At 40.4% G+C, this 23,190-nt stretch overlaps 1 protein-coding gene across 1 annotated transcript; it reads right to left on the minus strand.

The window, feature by feature from the left end:
• Positions 1 to 1,070: 1,070 nt before the first annotated feature.
• On the minus strand, positions 1,071 to 2,234 carry LOC107802837 (uncharacterized). The gene is made up of 2 exons (XM_016626414.2): positions 1,495 to 2,234; positions 1,071 to 1,380 (listed from the first exon to the last, which is right to left on the minus strand). Exons 1-2 carry the CDS (start codon positions 2,131 to 2,133, stop codon positions 1,297 to 1,299), a joined length of 723 nt encoding a protein of 240 aa, XP_016481900.1. The 5' UTR covers positions 2,134 to 2,234; the 3' UTR covers positions 1,071 to 1,296.
• Between the last annotated feature and the right edge of the window lie 20,956 nt (positions 2,235 to 23,190).

Raw genomic sequence — 23,190 nt, forward strand, 5'->3', positions numbered from 1 at the left:
ATATCATAGTCGACCATAAAGAAGTTATTTGAACTTGGAAATGAACCAGTATCAATACATCTTTCATTCTTCAGCTTTTTTGTGGAAGTTTGATCAGTCCCATTATATTGATAACTTGTCCAAGCATATGATTGTTTGAGGGCCATGAAAATAGTGCATGTCTTTCTATAAGCTCTGCATAAATTATCATTTACAATGCCATTACATAAAATCGATGAAGCAAGCTATTTACAAAGATCATCCAGTCAATATCGTTTTATGATTCTATCATACATCTTGCAGTTGATAGATATCTGACTAATGAACAGCTAATCTGTTTCAACTTTTCCTCCAGTCATTGTCGGGAGTTGAGAACATTTAGTTACTGATGATGATCTCTATTAAAATAGTTTAAAATGAGACATTTCCATGTAGTACTATTTTACGTGTCTGAGTTATATTTGGGGAAAACAGAGAATGGGGGGAAGGAAAATAACTGAAATCAAATCACCACCTGGCATTTGAAACTACTGAATTTGACACCGAAGAACCAAATTGAGGCCATTCACTTTGGGATAGATACTTTTCTTTGCCGGTGGTGGTGTAGGATTCCTTTTAACAAACGGATTCGCAGTAAATTTTGTTCTTCCTCATTGTTTGCACCTGACTCTTCTAGCTTGTTTTTAAAACTGTTCTGTGTCACAATTTTAGATTGCAGGCTTTCCATGTTATGGGAGTGTCCTTCAGTTACAGAGATGTTTCCAGGGATGTAGGTTAAACACAAAGATAATAGGTTTAGCCTACTATAACGACTTCCAGCCTTGAGTCTACTTAACAAACTGACAGGACGCGGAATCAATGAGTTCGGTCTTCAAGCTTGAAAGGAATGGATAAGCGTAGGCTTTTTTAGTGAAGGCAGACCCCTGCTTATAGATAGGAGATCAATGACTTGTTTTCGTCGTAGGTGTTATTTCATATCTCTGGATAACAGGACCCCTTAAGCCTAATTAGTAGTCACATCGTTTGCATATCTGTGAACTTTAAGATTCAAAGATCTTAAATGAAAGCGAGCAGGAGTGAGTATCTGGACAAACAATGAAGCTTCTATTCTACCATTTTATAGATAATTTGTAACAACTGCGCTCCAGACTACAGTACAGTATATGTCAATGGATTTCGGGCATCCTCATAAATGCCAATCATCATTCTACAGAAAACGCAGTCCATTTGAGCATGATGATTGTGTGCCTATCATGACTAGAGTAGTTAATGACCATTATCCCTCGACTGCGTAATACTACATAATACTAATTTCAGCTAATTCTTGGACAGATTACCTTTGTGCATAGCCACCAATACCTGATTCATCTCTGCTATTTGACTTAAAAGTTGATTTATCCTCTGCACAAGAAAAACAAGCAAGGATTATAAACTCAATCAGGTAGGTAAAACTGATTGTAAGACTTTTTAACATGGGAATTTTTGCAAACACAACAAGGCCAAAAATTAACAGACCTCATCTTTCTTTGTAATGGTGCGTCTCAGCTGTTCCCTACTCTGTCTTGTAATCAATCTCCGTCGCCAACGGAAATACGCAAACAACACAAACATTGCCGCTACTCCATAGGGGGGGAACATACCCGTAACAGCCCTTCGAGCTGAAGTGAAACACCAGCGAAATATAGCAATGCCGTTGACTCTAGAAAACAGCACTTGCAGTCCCAAATTCCACCATTTTCCTCCATAACCATCTACTCTGGCTGGGGGTCGAGGACTATCTGGTACAGATTTTGACGGATCCACGGCATTTGAATCTGAGGCGGCGAATGAATAGGACGAATCATCGTTATCTCGATTGGAAGGTGAAAATGATGACGACGATAGCGACGGAGATGACGGGAACGGCGGTGACGATGATTGGCTATGAGTTTTCCCAACGAAATTTGTGGATATGTAAAGGTTCTCGTGGTTGACCGGAGGAAAGACAGCAGAGTCGCCGGCAATTTTATGGATTGAGAAGTCTCCGATCGCGACCAGAGAGCGAGTGGCTGGTGGTGGATCGGAAAGAGATTGTGAATTCCTTAAACGTTCCCATTTCTTAAGCTTTTCAAGCTGGCCTTCTGTTATTGCGGCTTCTTCTTCTACATCCGCCATCACACCATTACAGGCGCGCTTCACTAATCACTGACGGCCACTTTCCATTTTCCAATGGGAAGGAGTAGAGCGCATTGCACTACTTCCAAAAATGACTCTATGCATCTGAGGCCCGTGACAAATACATTCTATGGCCCAATTCCCTATTTCCTTTCTGGCCCGACCCGAAACTAGTATGAACTTTACTGAAATAGTTTTTTCCTTCTATTTTTTGAAAAATAATAACCAGCAACAATATATATTTTTTTCGCCGCAACTAGCAACACTATTAACCATAAAAGTATTATCCAGGTCACACCCTATTCGAGAGCCTAGTGAGAATTTTAATAATTTTTCCTATGAATGTTGTATGTTTAATTTTCTAATGTTTTTAGGAAGTAAACAACCAGAAGCAATAATGTCAAGCTATCAAAATATTTTACAGGGCACGCCCCGTTGCCCTCTACCCTTATTGTTTCTCTATTAATGTGCAGTAACTTCGGACATGAGGGAGGTGTTTGGTAGGATGTATTAGGAAAAATAATATATATATTAGTTTTGGTATTATTAATTTTTTGTTTGGCGGTGTTTATTCGGTACTATTCTTATATATATCTATGCTATATTAAAAGCACAAAACCCTTAACGAAATGTACCTAATGACATTTATGCCAGACCATAGCATTCTTCTCAAGAAAAGAAAGCGGAAAAGGTGACTGAATTTCACTCTTTATCATTCCTTACTACTCCTCAATTCCCATGCCAATGAACTTTAAGCAGGGAACAAAGCTAGGGATGGCAAGGTTCTTTATCAACGATGCATTTGATGACCGAATAAAGGAGAAAAATCAAACTTTAAGGACCATCAAAAAGAAAAAAAAATGCCAAACCTTCTTCTTCCTGGTCCTATCGAACCAGACACTGAATACCTGACCTTAACTCAATCATGAAACTGAATTTCCAAGCGGAATGATGAGAAAAAAAATCCATTATTTCAAAAAATCTTTCCGATTAGATCCGTACACGGCTATTGCTCCGCGGCGATACAGACTCACTATCGTACTTGTCAACTTTAGATTTACGCAACAATTCCAAGACTTAGCCAAGCTTCCTCCAACAATCCTGTCAAGGCAGTTGTATCAAAGGTAGCTTCCCAGTTTGAGCAAATCTAAAGTTGACAAGTACGATAGTGATGATAGATTAATTCAATTACCACTTGGTTGAAGATCTAGTGGTGCTACCCGAAGATTTAAAGAAATCTGATATTATAGAAGTAAGGGATGAAGTTATAGAAGGTAAGGCTGATGTTTCAGACGCTTGCATACCTGTATGGAAGGAAGAAAATTATTAGAACTCTCGATCAAGTTTTGAATGACTTTCTAGTCAGATCGTTCCTGCGTTTCGGATATGAAGTCTCCTTCAAAGCATTAGACTACGCATCCAGTCAGCGCATAGCGAAAGCCGTCATCCTGGATGTTCTTTTCGTATTTCTTGCTCTCCCTTAGCAGCGGGAAAGAAGTCTATCTATCTACCTAGCTTTGGTAGATTTTGTACAATTCAAGGTAAGCATGGTTTTTATCCTATAGAGTTGTAAGATATTATAGTATCACCATGCTATTCAATAATATTAAAAATTTTCAAAAATAAAATGGATGAGATTGGGTCCAGAGAAAAAGTACCTTGTGAGGGTGCTAGATTCAAGATGAAAATAGTTCTAATCTTCCCCACTTTTTTTTTAAAACTGCCCAAATCTCATTTTGTGAGTTCATGACACAATGGAACATCTTAGACAAGATGAAATTGAGGTTACCTTAGCCTATGCCCCATAGAAATTGTCTCAGCACTGAGTTACTTACGTTACGGTATTCAGCAGGTAGGCTGCACTCTGGGCGATTAGGAGGGTTCGCTAGACCAGCAACCGGACCAAGAATGAATGTGTAATGATGGTGATTCTTTCGCCTTTTTTATACTTTAAAAATAAATTCCACATAAGATAGAATCGTAATTTAATTATTATCCTAATATTTAAGACCAAAAAATATAGTTTTTCTTATTAAATCACTCATTGTTTGAACCAGGTATGTAATCCTAATATTTAGAATTTTGAAATTCATTAAAAGCTTACCTTAACATCCCTAATTTAGCAACTAAACCATAAAATATTTGCTACGTTTGTTCTCCTCTTCACAAATAAGAGATACTATAATCCACTAAATACATTAATTAATTAATGTTTATATCTAGAATAAATAACTAGTAGTTAAAACTATTTTGCATTTCAAATTTGATGTTTATCAAAAAAATATTTTTTAGTAGTTCATAAAATATGTGTTAATTACTATAAGAATCATATAAAATTAGCTCAGGGTATGAATGAGTTAATTTGGCTTCTGAAAAGATTAATCAAAGTTATGAGGCTCACATTAGAGATAAATTCATGCATGTTATTTCTCATAATCTCTATTTGAGTTAGAAAAAAATGTGTCATTAACTTTTTATGAATTTTTTATTTCTACATTCAGAAGAAGTAAACAAGAATCTAGGGGAAAAAAGCTTAACTTTTGAATGTTAAAAGAAATTAGAATTGAGTGGGATTTAGACTTAGGCCAAAATAGAATATATTTGAATACAATAAATTTTAGACTTAAAAATAACTCTGATTTGTTTATCGGGATTCTTCTTACAGAACTTAGAGTTTTAAAATCAAATTCATTAATATTTGATATACCAATATTTACGTGATTTTAAAAAGAAAACAAATTATGCTCATTTAGACGGGAGACACGCACAACACGCGTACATAAAGACTAGTACGTAAAAAATCATGACATTAGCAATACCATATTTTTTAATAAATGGATGAGCATGTATAAAGCCAGAACTACCCTTTCAAATCCTTTAATATACCAAACCAAACATTCAATAAAAAATAATCCATAACAAATTCTAATATTACTAATCTCAGCATTACTAATACACTTTATTCATTACTATTCTTATATGTCCTACCAAACGACCCCTAAAAGTTACTAAATGTTTAGCTCTTGTTTTAGGAGTCTTAGAGGTGTGATTGATAAAGTTCCGTTCCTTTAAGTTAAAACTTATATGTAACTATGTAAGTATTATCAAAAGTTGTGATAGAGTGATAAGTACTTTTCCAGACTTAACAAGGGTTTTGGGTTTGAGCTAATACAACACTTTACTCGCAAAGTGAAACTCCCAATGTGACAACGAATTTGTTCCGGATAAAAAATCAAAAAAAATTATATATATATATATATATATATATATATATATATATATATATATATATATATATATATATATATATACATACATACATACATACGGTCTAATAAAATACAATTACAATGTCACACCGTGTGACAAGAGAGAATTGCTCATACGGTCGGCGTCCCCACTTACAATGTGAGGATCATGGGTATAAGCTATCAATAATCAAAGAAATAATAGCTCCAACAAAGAGGAATCAAAGTGGAGGCCATAATAAACTTTGTTGTACAAAAGGAGAAAGAACCAAATGCTCTTTTTTCGTTATTTGTGAAAATTGCCGATTTGACAGTGTGAGAGACATTTCCATCCATAAATCGGGTGGTTTAAATTGGGCAACTGGTGTTGCTGGCCCTATCTCGGACTTGTGCTCTTGCAAAAATGCTTGATTTGACATTCAAAAACAAACAAACATTGACACGAGTCGACTCACTTTTTAAATTCATTCCCAACTACTACAAGGGTTATTAACAAATTGCAATTAAAGGATTAGTCAAATATCCGAGTTGGTTTTTTTTCCTACGCTGGCCGGAATTGGAAATTAAAATTGCTGGAGTATTGTGTTTAGTGCATTCGGCGTTTCTTGTTTTTTACTTCTCAGTCTAGACTCTAGAGTTTCAATTCCAAATAGGCAGCTAAACCCTCCATTGAAAAACATGCCAGCGACAATAAGTGTCAATTAGAGCGGCAGATCAAATGAATATTACTTGATGTTAATTAATCATGTTTTCCTTTTCCCCCCCGGTTCAAACCTACTTTTAGAAGGGTAAAAAAATTATTCTATTCGTCCCAAAGTGAGTAACTCAATTTAGTGTACTAAGGTTAACTCACTTAATTTTCTGTGTGCACTTGATCATTGATTTCTTAACTTTTTGAAATAGAATTATGAAAATTTTAAAATACAGAAAAAATTCTATAAATCGCAAAAGAATTTGAAAAATCGTCCAATACAAAAAAATATTTTGATTTTTCAAATAATAACAGTGTCAAACGGGACAAAAGAGAGTAGTTGACAGCTGATGCTCTGAGCCTCTGACCAAAAAATGTCAGATTGGCAATTCTTTCCTTTTATTCTGCTCTCAATAGTTCAGTTTCATTGTTTCTATGAGTTAGATTAGAGATTTCGGTATTTTTTTTCGTCATTGTCATCAAATTGGATTTTACTTTATTTTTTTAACAATAAATTATGTCAAGAAAAATAATTGTATTTTACTAGTTTCAAGAATTCTTCCACTAAAATGTTACAACCAACCAGTCGGAATGAATTTCTTTCATGAAACTTGAATGCAACTTCAAAGTTGCGTCCGTAAGAGCTCGTTTGGACATAAGAAATTTTTTTTTTTTTCTAAAAAAAATATTTTTTTTCAAAATAAGCGTTTGTTCATAAAATTTTTAAACATTTTGGAATTTTTCGAAATTTTGAAAAACTCAAAACAGTTGTTTTTAAAAATTTTCACTCAGCTTACTCACAAAATTTCAAAAACAACCCAAAATTATATTCATGTCCAAACACAACTCTAATTTTTAAACACCATTTTCACTTTTTTTTTTTTTTGAAATTTTACAATTCTTATGCCCAAACGCCCACTAAGTAGAGGTGGGGTTGCATGTTTAATCCACCACAGAAAAGAGAAAGACACGTCAAAAGTTGTTTGTCAATTTTTAGTATATAGGCAACATTTTATGGAAATTTAAGTTCTTGATCATTATGTCAATTTTTTTATTAGTTACATTTGATGTACGCAATTAGACTTAACAGGGAAAGAATTTAGCATAATTAACCCAAATAGTCGCTCATCCAACCGCTTAAACTAAAAATAGCCGGTGAAAGTATAGTATATACATAATTTATGTATTATGCATATATAATTATGTATAATAAATGTATAATCTATGTATATGACTAAAAAAATAATAATAATAAATATGATCCGCTATTTGTGTAAAGATCCCAAGAATTTATTAGTTCTCAATGTACCCCTATCCTTGTGCCGTAAAAAAAGAAGATGAAAGAAAGCCCGGTAATATTCGAAAAGAGATTAGAGAAAATGGAAAATGACGAGAAAATCAATTTCTAAAACTTATGGCAATTATGTCAAAATAACTTTTACTGAAAGTTGAACTTATAAATATTTAACTAGCAAATTATTTTCAATAGATTTGGTCTTTTAGCTAGAACAAAAAATTATTAATTTTGTATCATTTTGCTATCTGATTTAGTAGTAATTAGTAAAAGGAAGTAATTAAGCTCTACTTGGCCAGAAGACAAAAGGAATTGATTGGACACCACAAGGAAGTTATTGATAAAAAGACAAGATTTTAGAAAATGCCTGTTTTTGGTAACAAAACAAGCCCTGACAGCCAACTCCTAAACTAACTCTAAAAATGCTTTTGACACGAGTTATAAAGTACTATGTACATATTTTCTTTGCTTTCGTTGTCTCGTCAAAACTTATTTGTGGCTGTCCTCTCTATTAGGCGGCACAATTCAATCTGCATAAAGTTTGTCCAATTTAGCTTAAAATATAGGATATGTTTTTTGTCAAGCTTAAAATATTTGCATGAGTTCACATTTAGAAGTGTTAGACTAGAATATGTTTATTGATGAATCAGTTTGAATATATTTTGAATTAATCCATTTAAAACTTTGGGCAATTTAAACTATCTAAGGAATGCCAAATTGATCCGTAAGACAACTTACATTTAGTGTGTTTATGTTTGTTTTTCTAATACAACCTTGTTAGTTTGGTTTGTAATTAGATGTTAATAAATAAATAAATAAAAAGCAAAAGGACAAAATGATTTTAGGCGAGTTGAACTATTTTAAATTCTAACTAACACAAGGCTTTTCATATAAGTAAAACTTTTGACGGACTAGGTTATAATTCTTTTATAAATTCAATTTATTTTAACCTGCTCAAGTTTGATCCAACTCAACTATAAGACATGACTAAGTTTGCATAGACACAACTCATTCTATAATACTCCGCTCATCTTGAATCTTGATCTAAATGATTAATAAGAAAATGTTAATTTATTGAGGGAAGGAATATATATATTTTCATTGTTTTACATCCATATTTTTCATGTTTCTTTGTTTACCATATAATGTTTGAATGGATCCAACTCATCCTCGAGTACTTGACAAACAATATTAAAGTTAGTGCTTGTTCTATTTGGAAAAAGGTTAGTTTACCTTAAAAACGTGACATGAATAACATGATAAAATCTGCTAAAATGCAAGAGATTTGGAGGTGTAATAATGGCGGAAGTCGAGAGAGAGTCAGCTGAAGAAGAAATGAAATTACTGTCCTATTGAAGATAATAGTCGGTACATTTATATACATGATGGTGGGTTATAATTCCGTATTTTGGCCATTAATTGCACTCTAATTCGCTGCACTTTATTAGTGTTTGAGCTTTAAATGATATTATTTTGCACGGAGTGTGTGTTTTATGCTTTGTAGGAGCGATTCCGAGATACGATGAGGTTATGGAGCTAATTCGAGCTATTCTGGAGCTTTGAAGTCTGAGTAAAAACCCATAGATTAAGTTGGGATCGTAATCGAGGATCAACAGACAATAATGCACTCAACGAAGAGAAACGAATAATGGAGCAGGAAGCCACCCAGGTGCGCGGTCGCGCACTGGGCGTGCACTGGACATGCAAGTAGAGCAGAACACTGTCCAAAGTGCGCGACCATATGCGTGATCACCTGCCCAGGTGCACGGCCGCGCACGTCCGGTCCGAAAAATTTCTCAAGCCTATTTTTATAATTTCGGAGGCGGCTCCTCTTGACCTATATGAAGCCCAGCTCGTCTAAAAAAGTAGTATCTTGGATTTTGAGAAGAATTTTTGGGAGAGAAGAAGGCAAGGAAGCAACGGAAACGCAAAATACTTGATCCAATTTATTTAATACGGAAGTTTGTTTGAATTTGGGAATTGTAATATTTTATTGTTCTTCTAATACTCTTGCGATGAATATTTTCTCCATTGTGGAGTAATATTTCTTAGGGTTATTGATGGATGTTGTGATTTGACTATCGTTTTGGGTTTTACTCTATGTTAACTGCCCGAATTCATCAAATGAGTTATTAATTGAATTGCAAGACTTATTATGGTTTTACTTTAATCTAAAGAGAAGTGTTACTGCTACTCGCATTGTGCCATATTGTTTGGGTTGATTTTACGCCTCTTCTAGGTAATCGAAAGAGTTTAGAGAGTTATCAATTAACTAGTTTAGAAGAATAATCGAGAGGTGTTATTCGAAAGATCATTCATTCACTATTTTTGTGCATATGTTCATAGGACCTGTTATTAGGTTGATCAAAGGAATCTTATTCATTCGGAAGAAGAATTTGAATCCCTAAAGTAGCCTAATCATCTGTTGAAATCGAAGGAGTCAATAGAAGTTAAGAATGAACTTAACTTAGACATACCCGGAACAATAGTTGATCACATATATTGTCACAACCCTTACTTTTCACCCTGATATTCAATTATTTCTACGAGTCATTAAAGTGTCATTAGTTTCTTACAATTGATAATCTTAGTTTTATTTTTAGTCGATAATAACATCAATCAAAGGTTTATTATCCTGGATAATGTTGAGCTGAAGATTTACTAGAATATTATTTAAACCAATCCATGTGGAGACGATTTAATACTATACTATCTTTGACTAGCGAGCCTAAGTTCTATATACCGATTTTGCGCTCGTCAAATTTTGGCGCCGTTGCCTGGGATTGGCGATTAATAGTGTTTAAATTAATTTTCAATACTAATTCAGGAACAACTTTATTTTATTTTTCTTTTTTACACTCTTCTCATTTGTGTGCAGGCAACATGTTAAGTTCAGCGGTGTATGACTCGATCCTCTTCAAAGGACTTGGTGCCATATGACCCAGAGTTAGATAAGCATATGAGGCAGTTAAGAAGAGAGAAAGGATCGAGTGGATTGTTGTTAGGTCAACCTTTAACACAAAATACAATGGTGAACAACGAATAGTTAGTGGACCTAGCTATGAGAGAGGAAGATCAACAACAGGAAGCACGGTTAGCAGGTGAAACAGCCCGTAGAATTGCGGATGAAACGGTTGACGGGGATCGAAGGTTCAATCCCAACCGAAACATAATCGATGGTGAATTTGAAAATGCAGTTCCTATGCCTGGGAGATCGCTAGGAGATTATGCTAGACCGGTGTACAACCAACAACAGTCTAGTGTGAGTCCCCCACCCATCGATGCCAACAATTTTGTACAGAGAGTCCTCCAGACCATTCAGAACAATTGCATTTTCAGAGGCAAACCCAATGAAGATCCCAACAACCATCTGATGGACTTTGATGAAATTATGAACACATTCTGCTACAATGGAGCATCACATGATACTATCTATCTCATAGCATTCCCTTTCTCACTTAAGGATGATGCAAAGCAGTGGTTGAGAAGTCTGCCCACAAGGTCAATCCGTACTTGGGAGGAGATGACCACCAAGTTTTTGGAAAAATATTTCTCGGCTGCTAAGACTGGGAGGATGAGGAAAGAGATTCATTATTTCAGCCAAGGTGAAGGAGAGATAGTGTTTGAGGCATGAGAAAGACTTAAGGAGCTATTGCGGAGGTGCCCTCACAACGGAATGGAGCAATGGATGCAACTTCAGGACTTTTGGGACAGGTTAAACCTGTCATCAAGGAAACTGCTTAATAGCGCAGTTGCAGGTCCTCTGATAAAGAAAACTCCTAAAGAGATTGTCACTCTTTTGAATGAACTATCTGAAGATGCAGAACAATGGTCCACTGATCAAGGGGACTGAAGAAGATCAGCAGGGGTACACAAAGTAGAATCGTGTCACGACCCAAAATCAATCGTCGTGATGGCGCCTATCGTGGAACTAGGCCAGCCTCAACTCGACAATCCAATACCAACAACAATAAGTTTGAAAACGTTAACGGAAGCATTTAACATTTAAGAAAAACTGTTTAAAACATATGTAAATCCCAAAGTGATACAATCCAGCCCCAAACTAGAGTGTCACTGAGTATATGAGTGTCTAGATTAGAAATACAGTCTACTACAGTGTCTAGAGATATAAACTGAAAGTACGACAAAGATAAAGAAGGAGAGTCAAGGCCCGCGAACGTTGTGCAACTACCTTGATAGTCTCCAAAACTCTAGAATCCTCAATCAGTAACCGATGCTATAACCGGTATTGCTTGGATCTGCACACGAGATGCAGGGAGTAACGTAAGTACACCAACTCAGTAAGTAACAAGTCCAAACTTTGGACTGAAAGGTAGTGACGAACTCAACCTCAACAGGTATAACAGAAATAAATGTGCAGAAACGTAGGCATGCTTTCTAGTCAAATATACAGCTCAAACAGTAAAGGAAATACAGATCTGAACAGTGTAAGGTATACAACTCAACTATCTCTACATGCCAATGCACAGACTGTATGAAAAGCACCATGTGCTCCACTCTCAAGTATCCAACTACTCGGTACTGTATATGGCCATCCGGCCCAAGAAAATCCATTCCGGAACATATACAACGCTGACTATAAGTCACCAGTACCGAGGAAAAAGAGCAATCCAACCCTGTGAAGAAATCCATCTCCAGGTATCAAGTACTTCGGACAAATCCATGTCCAGGGAAATCCATCCCTCAATAATATCATCCGCGCTCAATGGGGGTGTGTTACAGACTCTGGAGTGGCTCCTACAGCCCAAGCGCAATCATAATCATCAATATAACCACTACGACGTGCAGCCCGATCCCATAACTATCACTCATAACTAGGCACTCAGTCTCACTCAGTGATCAACCTTTCCAGTTTCACCACGGGCTCACAATGTCATGAAAACAACCCGGAACAATAATATGTTGAATCAATAAATAATTGAGACCGAGATATGATATAAATATGCATGATCATGATTGGGTATGGAATAGTAAATGAAACTAGTAAGATGACAGCAAGAAACGGTCGCTGAGGGTCCAACCAATACCGGCACAAAGCCTAAACATGATATCTAGCATGATTTACAGCTCAATTATTTTATCACATGTTGAAAGCATAGATATTAACAGAATAGAGTCACTAAACGGTGCCACGGAATCACCCAGGCCATAATTCTCACGGTGCACGCCCGCACGCCCGTCACTTGGCATGTACGTCACCTCAATACCAATCACATAACACATAATTTGGGGTTTCGAACCCTCATAACCCAGTTTGAAAGCGTTACTTACCTCAAACCAAGCAAAATCCTACTCCGCGATGCCCTTGCCTCTCAAATCGGCCTCCAACCGTCCCGAATCTAGCCACGAGCAATACAATAAGATCAATATAGGCTAAAGGAACCAATTCCATAAGCAAAATACCAAATTATAGTCAAAATCCGAAATCGACTCAAACTCGCGCCCCCCCCCCGGGCCCATCTCTCATAATCCAACAAAAATCACAAAACCCGAAAGGCCATTCACTCACGAGTCTAGTCATACTAAATTTATCAAAATACGACCTTAATTGCCCCTCCAAAATCCCAAAGTTCACTCTCCAATTCCCAAGCCCTAAATCCCCAAATTTCCAATTCCAATCCCTAATTAAATGATGAACAAAGCCATAGATTCACGGATATTAGACCAATACGGGTTAGAATCACTTACCCCAACGTCCTCCTTGAAAACCTTCGAAAAATCGCCTCTCTCCCGAGCTCCCCAAGTCTAAAATTGAAAATGGAAGACAGAGCCTCGAGCTGGGGTTTTATGCCCGGTTAAAACCACACCTGCGGAACCGCATCTGCGCACCGGGCTCCGCTTCTATGAAAATTCATTAATAGCCAGACTCTGATCCTGCGATCACTTGACCGCATCTGCGGGACCCAAGCCGCATCTGCGATCCATCTGCGCATCTGCGCCTCCCAAACCGCTTCTGCGACCACCGCAGATGCAAGATTTCCATCGCACATGCGGTCTGAGCCCAAGTCTGCCTTAGCCGCACTTGTGGCTCTTACTTCGCTCCTGCGGCCTCGCACCCGCGGTTCCCACTTTGCATGTGTGGAAACACCAGAACCAGCAGCTTGAGCTGCATTTTATCAACTCCAATTCTTCCGTTAATCACCTGAAATCACCCCGAGGCCCTCGGGACCTCGACCAAACATACCAACACGTCCCATAACATCATACAAACTTAGTCGAACCTTCAAATCACTCAAAACAATATCAAAATACCAAATTATCCTCGGATTCAAGCCTAAGAACTCCTAAACTTCCAAATTCCGCAAACGACGTCGAAACCTACCAAACCACGTCCGAATGACCTCAAATTTTACACACACGTCACAAATGACACCACGAACCTACTTCAATTTCCGGAAATCCATTCCGACCCCGATATCAAAATTTCCATTGCCGACCAAAATCGCCAAATTTCCAACTTTCGCCAATTCAAGCCAAATTCTCCTACGAACCTCCAAATCACATTTTGGATGTGCTCCTAAGTCCACAATCACCTAACGGAGCTAATGGAACCATAAAAATTTAAATCTGAAATCGTTTACATATAAGTCAACATCCGGTTGACTTTTCCAACTTAAGCTTCTAATAAAGAGACTAAGTGTCTCAATTCACTTCGAAACCACTCCGGACCCGAACTAACTAATACGACATATCATAATATAGCTGAAGCACACAAAAAGCAGAAATGGGAGAAACGGGGCTATAACTCTCAAAACGACCGGTCGGGTCGTTACATCCTCCCCCTCTTAAACAAGCATTCGTCATCGAACGGGTCTAGAAATATACCTGGAGTCTCAAATAGGTATGGATATCTGCTCCGCATCTCCCGCTCGGTCTCCTAGGTGGCCTCCTCCACAGGCTAACCTCTCCACTGCACCTTCACTGAAGTTATATCCTTTGACCTCAACTTCCGAACCTGCCGCTCCAAAATGGCCACCAGCTCTACATCATAAGTCATATCACTATCCAACTGAATCGTGTTGTAGTTCAAAACATGGGATAGATCGCCAATATACTTCCGGAGCATAGAAACGTGAAACACTGGATGCACACTCGATAAGCTGGGTGGCAAGGTAAGCTTATAAGACACTTCCTCTATCCTCTGAAGCACCCCAAAAGGCCCAATGAACCAGGGGCTCAACTTGACCCTCTTCCAAAACCTCATAACACTCTTCATGGGTGATACCTTCAGCAAAACCTTCTCTCCGACCATGAAAGACACACCACAGACCTTCTTGTCCGCATAGCTCTTCTGCCTAGACTACGCCGTGCGAAGCCGCTCCTGAATCAATTTCACCTTGTCTAATGCATCCTGGACCAAGTCTGTACCCAAGATCCTAGCCTCACCCGGCTCAAACCATTCTACTAGAGATCTACACCTCCTTCCATATAAAGCCTCGTACGGAGCTATCTGAATGCTCGATTGATAACTGTTGTTATATGCAAACTCCGCGAGCGGCATAAACTGGTCCCATGAACCCCCAAAATCGATGACGCAAGTGCGTAGCATGTCCTCCAATATCTGAATAGTGCGCTCGGATTGTCCGTCCGTCTGAGGGTGAAAGGTTGTGCTCAATTCAACCTGAGTACCCAACTCTCTCTGCACGGCCCTCCAAAACTGCGATGTAAACTGAGTGCCCCTATCTGAAATGATGAAAACTGGGACACCATGCAGGCGAACAATCTCTCGGATGTAAATCTTAGCCAACCGCTTTGAAGAGTAAGTAGTACCAACTGGAATGAAGTGCACGGACTTGGTCAGCCAATCCACAATAACCCAAATAGCATTGAACTTCCTCGAAGTTCGTGGGAGCCCAACTACGAAGTCCATGGTGGTCCGCTCCCACTTCCATTCTAGGATCTCTAACCTCTGAAGCAAGCCACCCGATCTCTGATGTTCATACTTAACCTGATGACAGTTGAGACACCGAGCCACAAACTCAACTATATCCTTCTTCATCTGCATCTACCAATAGTGTTGTCTCAAATCCTGGTACATCTTCGTGACACCCGGATGGATGGAATACCGCGAGTTGTGGGCCTCCTCAAGAATCAACTCCCGGATCCCATCTATATTAGGCACACATATTCGGCCCTGCATCCTCAACACGCCATCATTACCAATAGTCAGATCCCTAGCATCACCCTTCTGAACCCTGTCCTGAAGAACGAGAAAGTGGGGTCATCATACTGACGCTCCTTGATACGGTCATAAAGAGAAGACATGGAGACCACACAAGACAATACCCAACTCGGCTCCGAAATATCCAATCTGACAAGCTAGCCAGCTAAGGCCTGAACATCCAATGCCAAATGTCTCTCTGTAGTTGGAAGATATGCTAAACTCTCCAAACTCTCCGCCTGGCTACTCAAAGCATCGGTCACCATATTGGCCTTCCCCGGATGGTTCAAAATAGTGATATTATAGTCCTTGAGAAGCTCCAACCATCTCCGCCGGCACAAATTAAGATCATTCTGTTTGAGCAGGTGCTGCAAACTCCGGTGATCAATATAGATCTCACAACGAACCCCATATAAATAATGATGCCAAATCTTCAAGGCGTGGACAGTGGCTGCTAACTCAAGATCATGGACATGATAGTTCTTCTCATGGGTCTTCAACTGGCGCGAGGCATAGGCAATCACCCTACTTTTCTGCATCAGAACATATTCGATACCTATCCTTGAAGCATCACAATACACGGTGTAAGAACCTGAAGCTGACGGTAGAACTAGAACTGGAGTTGTAGTCAAAGCAGTCCTGAGCTTTTGGAATCTCTCATCACACTCATCGGACCACCTGAATGGAGCACCCTTTTGGGTCAATTTGGTCAAGGGCGATGCAATAGATGAAAATCCCTCCACAAAGCGACGTTAATAGCCCGCCAAACCAAGAAAGCTCCTAATCTCCGTGGCTAAGGACGGTCTAGGCCAACTCTGCACTGCCTCTATCTTCTTCGGATCCACCTGAATACCCTCACTGGTCACCACGTGCCCTAAGAATGCTACTGAACCGAGCCAAAAATCACACTTGGAGAACTTTGCATAGAGCTTCTTCTCTCTCAGTCTCTGTAATACAATCCTCAGATGTTGGGTATGCTCCTCCTGGATACGAGAGTATACCAGGATATCATCAATGAATACAATAACGAATGAGTCCAAATAGGGCTGGAATATACTGTTCATCAAATGCATGAACGTTGTTGGGGCATTGGTCAGCTCAAAAGACATCACTAAGAACTCATAATAGCCATATCGGGTCCTGAAAGCTGTTTTAAGAATATCCGAATCCCGAATCTTCAGGTGGTGATACCCATACCTCAAATCAATCTTGGAGAACACCCTCGCCCCCTGCAGCTCATCAAATAGATCATCAATACGTGGCAAATGATACTTGTTCTTGACCATGACCTTGTTCAACTGCCTGTAGTCAATGCACATCCTCATAGAACCATCTTTTTTCTTTACAAATAGAACCGGTGCACCCCAATGTGACATGCTAGGCCGAATAAACCCCTTATCAAGGAGTTCCTGAAGTTGTCCCTTCAACTCTTTCAACTCTGCCGGTGCCATACAATATGGTGGAATAGAAATGGGCTGAGTGCCCGACAATAAATCAATACCGAAGTCAATATCCCTGTCAGACGGCATGCCCGACAGGTCTGCAGGAAATACATCCGGAAAATCATGCACCACATGAACAGAATCAATAGAAGGGACCTCTGCACTAACATCCCTCACAAAAGCCAAATAAGATAAGCAACCCTTCTCAACCATCTGTTGAGCCTTCAAGTATGAAATCACTCTACTGGGAACATAGTCTATAGAACCGCTCCACTCAACCCTCGGCAACCCCGACATCGCCAACGTCACAGTCTTAACGTGACAGTCCAAAATAGTATGGCATGGAGACAACCAATCCATACCTAATATCATATCAAAATCGACCATAATGAGCAGCAAAAGATCCACTCTGCTCTCCAGATCCCCAATGGTCACCACACATGACCGATATACGCGGTCCACAATAATAGTATCACCCACATGAGTAGATACATTAACAGATAAAACTAAAGACTCATGAGGCATATCTAGAAAATGAGCGAAATACGAGGAAATATATGAATAAGTGGAACCAGGGTCAAATAATACAGAGGCATCTCTGTGAGAAACTTAAACAATACCTGTAATCACAGCATCTGAAGAAATGGCATCTGGTTTGGCTGGGAGGGCATAGAAACGGGCCTGGCCACCTCCTGATCTGCCTCTCCCTCTCGGGCGACCCCTAGCTGACTGAGCTCTACCCCTAGCTAGCTGAGCGGTTGGTGGAGGAACTGGTGCTGAAGTCGAAGGCTGACTTCTCTGCTGAGATGAACCTCCTGTCAGGCGTAGACAATACCTCTTGATATGACCCAAATCCCCACACTCAAAGCAACCTCTACCGGCCACTGGGGACTGAAGGGAACCCTGAGCACTAGAATAATCGCTAGAAGGTCCTGACACAGATGAACCCTGAGCTGATGGTGCATGTGACGAACTCTGAGCTGGTAGCGCACCGAATGATGTCTGGCCCTGCTGATAACCATGAGGCCCATGAACGGATGATGCACCTTGGTGCACTGGGCGAGCCGTCTGAGCATGCCTGAAAGGGCGACCTCCACCATGCTGGAACTGACCCCCAGAAGGAGTACCACTAAATCCACCATGTCCACGAGGCCTCTTGTCCTCCCTCTCGACCCGCTCCTGACTGCGAACCATCTCGATCTGCCGAGCAATGTCGACAAACTCATCAAAAGTAGCACCAGACACTCTCTCTCTGGTCATAAGCAATCACAGCTGGTAAGTGAGGCCATCTATAAACCTCCTGATCCTCTCCCTATCTGTGGGAACCAACCAAATAGCATGACGGGCCAACTCCGAGAATCACCTCTCATACTGCGTCACAGACATATCACCCTGACAAAGCTTCTCAAACTGCCTGCGCAACTCCTCCATGCGGGACTGAGGCACGAACTTCTCCAGAAAGATAACGGAGAACTGCTTCCAAGTAAGGGGCGCTGCGCCGACTGGCCTACGCCTCCCGTAAGCCTCCCACCAACTGAGTGCAGCCCCAGAGAACTGAAAGGTAATAAATGAGACACAACTAGTCTCCAGAATACCTGCTGTACGGAGTATCCTCTAACACTTATCCAAGAAACCATGTGCATCCTCTCCCTCTGCACTACTGAAAGATAGAGGCTGGAGTCTCCCAAACCTCTCCAATCTACGCTGCTCATCCTCAGGCATAGCAGGAACTATATAGTCCTCAGCAGCTATAACCGGTTGGGCTGGTGGTGCTCCCGGTGTCTGGAATACCTGTACCACCTGCTCTGGTGTGCGAGCATGGGAGTCTGAGCACCTCTCCTGGCCTGAGAAGTGGCTGCTGTGGCCGGAACAGAGTCCGCCTGAGCAAGACTGGTACACGCGGTCAGAATCTAAGCTAAGGCCTCCTGAAGGCTTGGAATCACAATAGGCACAGGTGGTGCCTGAGCTAGTGCATCAACAACTGGAATCTGGTCCTGATCTGGGGCAACTGGTGGATCTGCAGGTACTGCCCCAGCTGTTGTGCGGGTTGTACCTCTGCCCCTACCGCACCCTCGGCCTCTCACGGCCCTGGCTGGTGGTACTGGTGGCTGTCCATCCTACCCGGTAGTACGAGTCCTCACTATCTGTGAGAGAATGAAACAACAGATATTTAGTTACTAGAATAAACAGATGTTTAGTTACTAGAATTCAAGAATGTGGAGTTTCCTAAGGGTTTTATAGCCTCTCGAAGATAAGTACAGACGTCTCCGTACCGATCCGCAAGACTCTACTAAACCTGCTCATGACTCGTGAGATCTATGTATCCTAGGCTATTATACCAACTTGTCATGACCCAAAATCTACTTACGTGATGGCGCCTATCGTGGAACTAGGCCAGCCTCAACTCAATAACCCAACACCAACAATAATAAGTTTGAAAACGTTAACGAAAGCATTTAACATTTAAGAAAAATTGTTTAAAATATATGTAATTCCCAAAGTGATACAATCCAGCCCAAAACCAGGGTGTCACTGAGTACATAAGCATCTAGATCAAAAATACAGTCTACTACAGTGTCTAGAGATATAAACTGAAAGTACGAAAAAGATAAAGAATGAGAGTCAAGTTGAAAGTACGAAAAAGATAAAGAAGGAGAGTCAAGGCCCGCGAACACTGTGCAGCTACCTTGATAGTCTCCAAAACTCTAGAATCCTCAATAAGCAACCGCTGCTACAACCGGTATCGCATGGATCTGCACACGAGGTGCAGGGAGTAATGTGAGTACACCAAGTTAGTAAGTAACAAGTACAAATTTTGGATTGAAAGGTAGTGACGAACTCAACCTCAACAGGTATAACAGAAATAAATGTGCAGAAATGTAGGCATGCTTTCAAGTCAAATATACAGCTCACACAGTAAAGGAAATACAAATCTGAATAGTGTAAGGTATAAAACTCAGCTATCTCTACATGCCAATGCACAGACTGTATAAAATGCACCATGTGCTCCACTCTCAAGTATCCAACCACTCGATATTGTATATGTCCATCCGGCCCAAGGAAATCCATCCCGAAACATATACAATACTGACTATAAGTCACCAGTACCGAGGAAAAAAGGAAATCCAACCTTATGGAGAAATCCATCTCCAGGTATCAAGTACTTCGAACAAATCCATGTCCAGGGAAATCCATCTCTCAATAATACCATCCGCGCTCAATGGGGGTATGTTACAGACTCTAGAGTGGCTCCTACAACCCAAGCGCTATCATAATCATCAATATAACCATTGCGGCGTGCAGCCCGATTCCATAACTTTCACTCATAACCAGGCACTCGGCCTCACTCAGTCATCAACGTCTCCAGTCTCACCACGGGCTCACAATGTCATGAAAACAACCCGGAACAATGATATGATGAATCAATAAATAACTAAGACCGAGATATGACATAAAAATGCATGATCATGACTGAGTATGGAATAGTAAATGAAACTAGTGAGATGACAGCAAGAAACGATCGCTGAAGGTCCAACCAATACCAGCACAAAGCCTAAATATGATATCTAGCATGATTTACACCTTAATTATTTTATCATATGTTGAAAGCATGGATATTAACAGAATAGAGTCACTAAACGGTGCCACAGAATCACCCAGGCCACAATTCTCAAGGTGCACGCCCGCACGCCCGTCACTTGGCATGTGCGTCACCTCAATACCAATCACATAACATATAATTTGGGGTTTCGAACCCTTAGAACCCAGTTTGGAAGCGTTACTTACCTCAAACCAAGAAAAATCCTACTCTGCGATGCCCTTGCCTCTCAAATCGGCCTCCAAATGTCCCGAATATAGCCACAAGCAATACAATATGATCAATATAGGCTAAAGGAACCAATTCCACAAGAAAAATACCAAATTATAGCCAAAATCCGAAATCGACTCAAACCCGGCCCCCGAGCCCACGTCTCAGAATCCAACAAAAATCACAAAACCCGAAAGCCCATTTACTCACGAGTCTAGTCATACCAAATTTACCAAAATCCGGCCTCAATTGCCCCTCCAAAACCCCAAAGTTCACTCTCCAATTCCCAAGCCCTAAATCCCCAAATTTCCAATTCCAATCCCTAATTAAATGATGAACAAAGCCATAGATTCACGGAAATTAGACCAATACGGGTTAGAATCACTTACCCCAATGTCCTCCTTGAAAACCTTCGAACAATCGCCTCTCTCCCAAGCTCCCCAAGTCCAAAATTGAAAATGGAAGACAAAGCCACGAGCTGGGATTTTCTGCCCAATGAAAACCGCACCTGCGGTCCTAGTTCCGCACCTGCGGAACCGCATCTGTGCACCGGGCTCCGCTTCTGCGGAAATTTATTAAAAGCCAGACTCCGCTCCTGCGATCACTTGACCGCATTTGCGGTCATCGCAGATGCGGGACCCAAGTCGTACCTACGATCCATCTGCGCATCTGTGCCTCCCAAACTGCTTCTGCGACCACCGCAGATACGGGATTTCCATCGCACCAGTGGTCTGAGCCCAGGTCTCCCTTAGCTGCACTTGCGGCTCTTCCTTCGCTCCTGCGGCCTCGCACCTGCGGTTCCCACTCCGCAGGTGCAGAAACACCACAACCAACAACTTCAGATGCATTTCATTAACTCCAATTCTTCCGTTAACCACCCGGAATCACCCCGAGGCCCTCGGAATCTCGACCAAACATACCAACACGTCCCATAACATCATACGAACTTAGTCGAACCTTTGAATCACTCAAAACAATATCAAAACACCAAATTACCCTCGGATTCAAGCCTACGAACTCCTAAACTTCCAAATTTCACAAACGACGCCGAATTCTACCAAACCACGCCTAAATGACCTTTTACACACATGTCACAAATGACACCATGAACCTACTCCAATTTCCGAAAATCCATTCCGACCCCGATATCAAAATTTCCACTGCCGACCAAAATCGCCAAATTTCCAACTTTCGCCAATTCAAGCCAAATTCTCATACGGACCTCGAAATCACATTCCGGACGTGCTCCTAAGTCCACAATCACCTAACGGAGCTAATGAAACCATAAAAATTTAAATTCGAGATCGTTTACACATAAGTCAACATCTGGTTGACTTTTTAAATTAAGCTTCTAATAAAGAGACTAAGTGTCTCAATTCACTTTCAAACCACTCCGGACCCGAACCAACTAACCCGACATATCATAATATAGCTGAAGAACAAAAAAAAAAGCAGAAATGGGGGAAACGGTGCTATAACTTTGGAGATGACTGGTCAGCTCGTTACAAATCGTCGGTGGCAATGCAGGCCCAAATTGCAGCTATGGCTAAGGACATCAATAAACTGACGCTAGATCAGGTGCAAAATCAACCACAGTTGGGATGTGACATCTGTGGATTGGAACACCCGACACATGAATATCAAGCTACAGCTGAGAAAATCAATATTGTGGGGAACTTCAACAAAGGCAACTATCAAGGAGGTGGTAGTTTCAATTCGATGGGACAGAGACATACAAGGTTCTCATGGAGTTCTTCAATTGGTAGTTTGAACTCACGGCAGTAGCAAAATCCCAGAGCACCAGTACAAGGACCTCCTGGTTTCTAAACTCAACATAGGCAACCATACCAACCTCCACAACCCAACAACTCAAGTTTAGAAGATCTAATGAAGGCATTTATAAATAAATCCGATGAAAAACTTGAGACTCAAGGTACCGCTATCAGGGAGCAAGGCACAACCATCCGAAATCTGGAAAGACAAATAGGGCAGCTTGCAACATTGTTGTCAGAAAGGGCGTCGGGGACTTTGTCGGCAGTCACTGAAAAGAATCCAAAAGAGACAATCAAATTTGTGTCTCCCAGGAGTTGGAAAACATTAGCAGAGCCAAAGGCAAAACCAAGGGATGAGAAGGAGATCAACTCAACCAAGATAGCTGAAGAACAGAAAATCGGTGGATCTTTGCCCAATGAGAATGTTAGCAACAAGGATGTTGATAAGCAAAAGGTGAACAACGCAGTTGAGGAAAGCAAGCACATGCCATTGTTTCCTTTTCCTCAAAAGAAGAAGCTGGAGAAATTAGACAAATGCTTATGGAAATTCCTGGAGATGCTAAAACAATTGTATGTGAATATCCCGTTCACGGAGGTGCTTACACAGATGCCAGCCTATG

Source organism: Nicotiana tabacum, chromosome 4 (assembly GCF_000715075.1).
Source record: "Nicotiana tabacum cultivar K326 chromosome 4, ASM71507v2, whole genome shotgun sequence".
In the NCBI taxonomy this organism is placed as follows: Eukaryota; Viridiplantae; Streptophyta; class Magnoliopsida; order Solanales; family Solanaceae; genus Nicotiana; species Nicotiana tabacum.

Excerpts from the sequence above, each read along its gene's own strand:
- LOC107802837 (XM_016626414.2), bottom strand. The coding sequence starts at position 2,133 with ATGGCGGATGTAGAAGAAGAAGCCGCAATAACAGAAGGCCAGCTTGAA. Across the intron at positions 1,381-1,494 it reads CCATTACAAAGAAAGATGAG|AGGATAAATCAACTTTTAAG; the intron begins GTCTGTTAATTT and ends TTTCTTGTGCAG.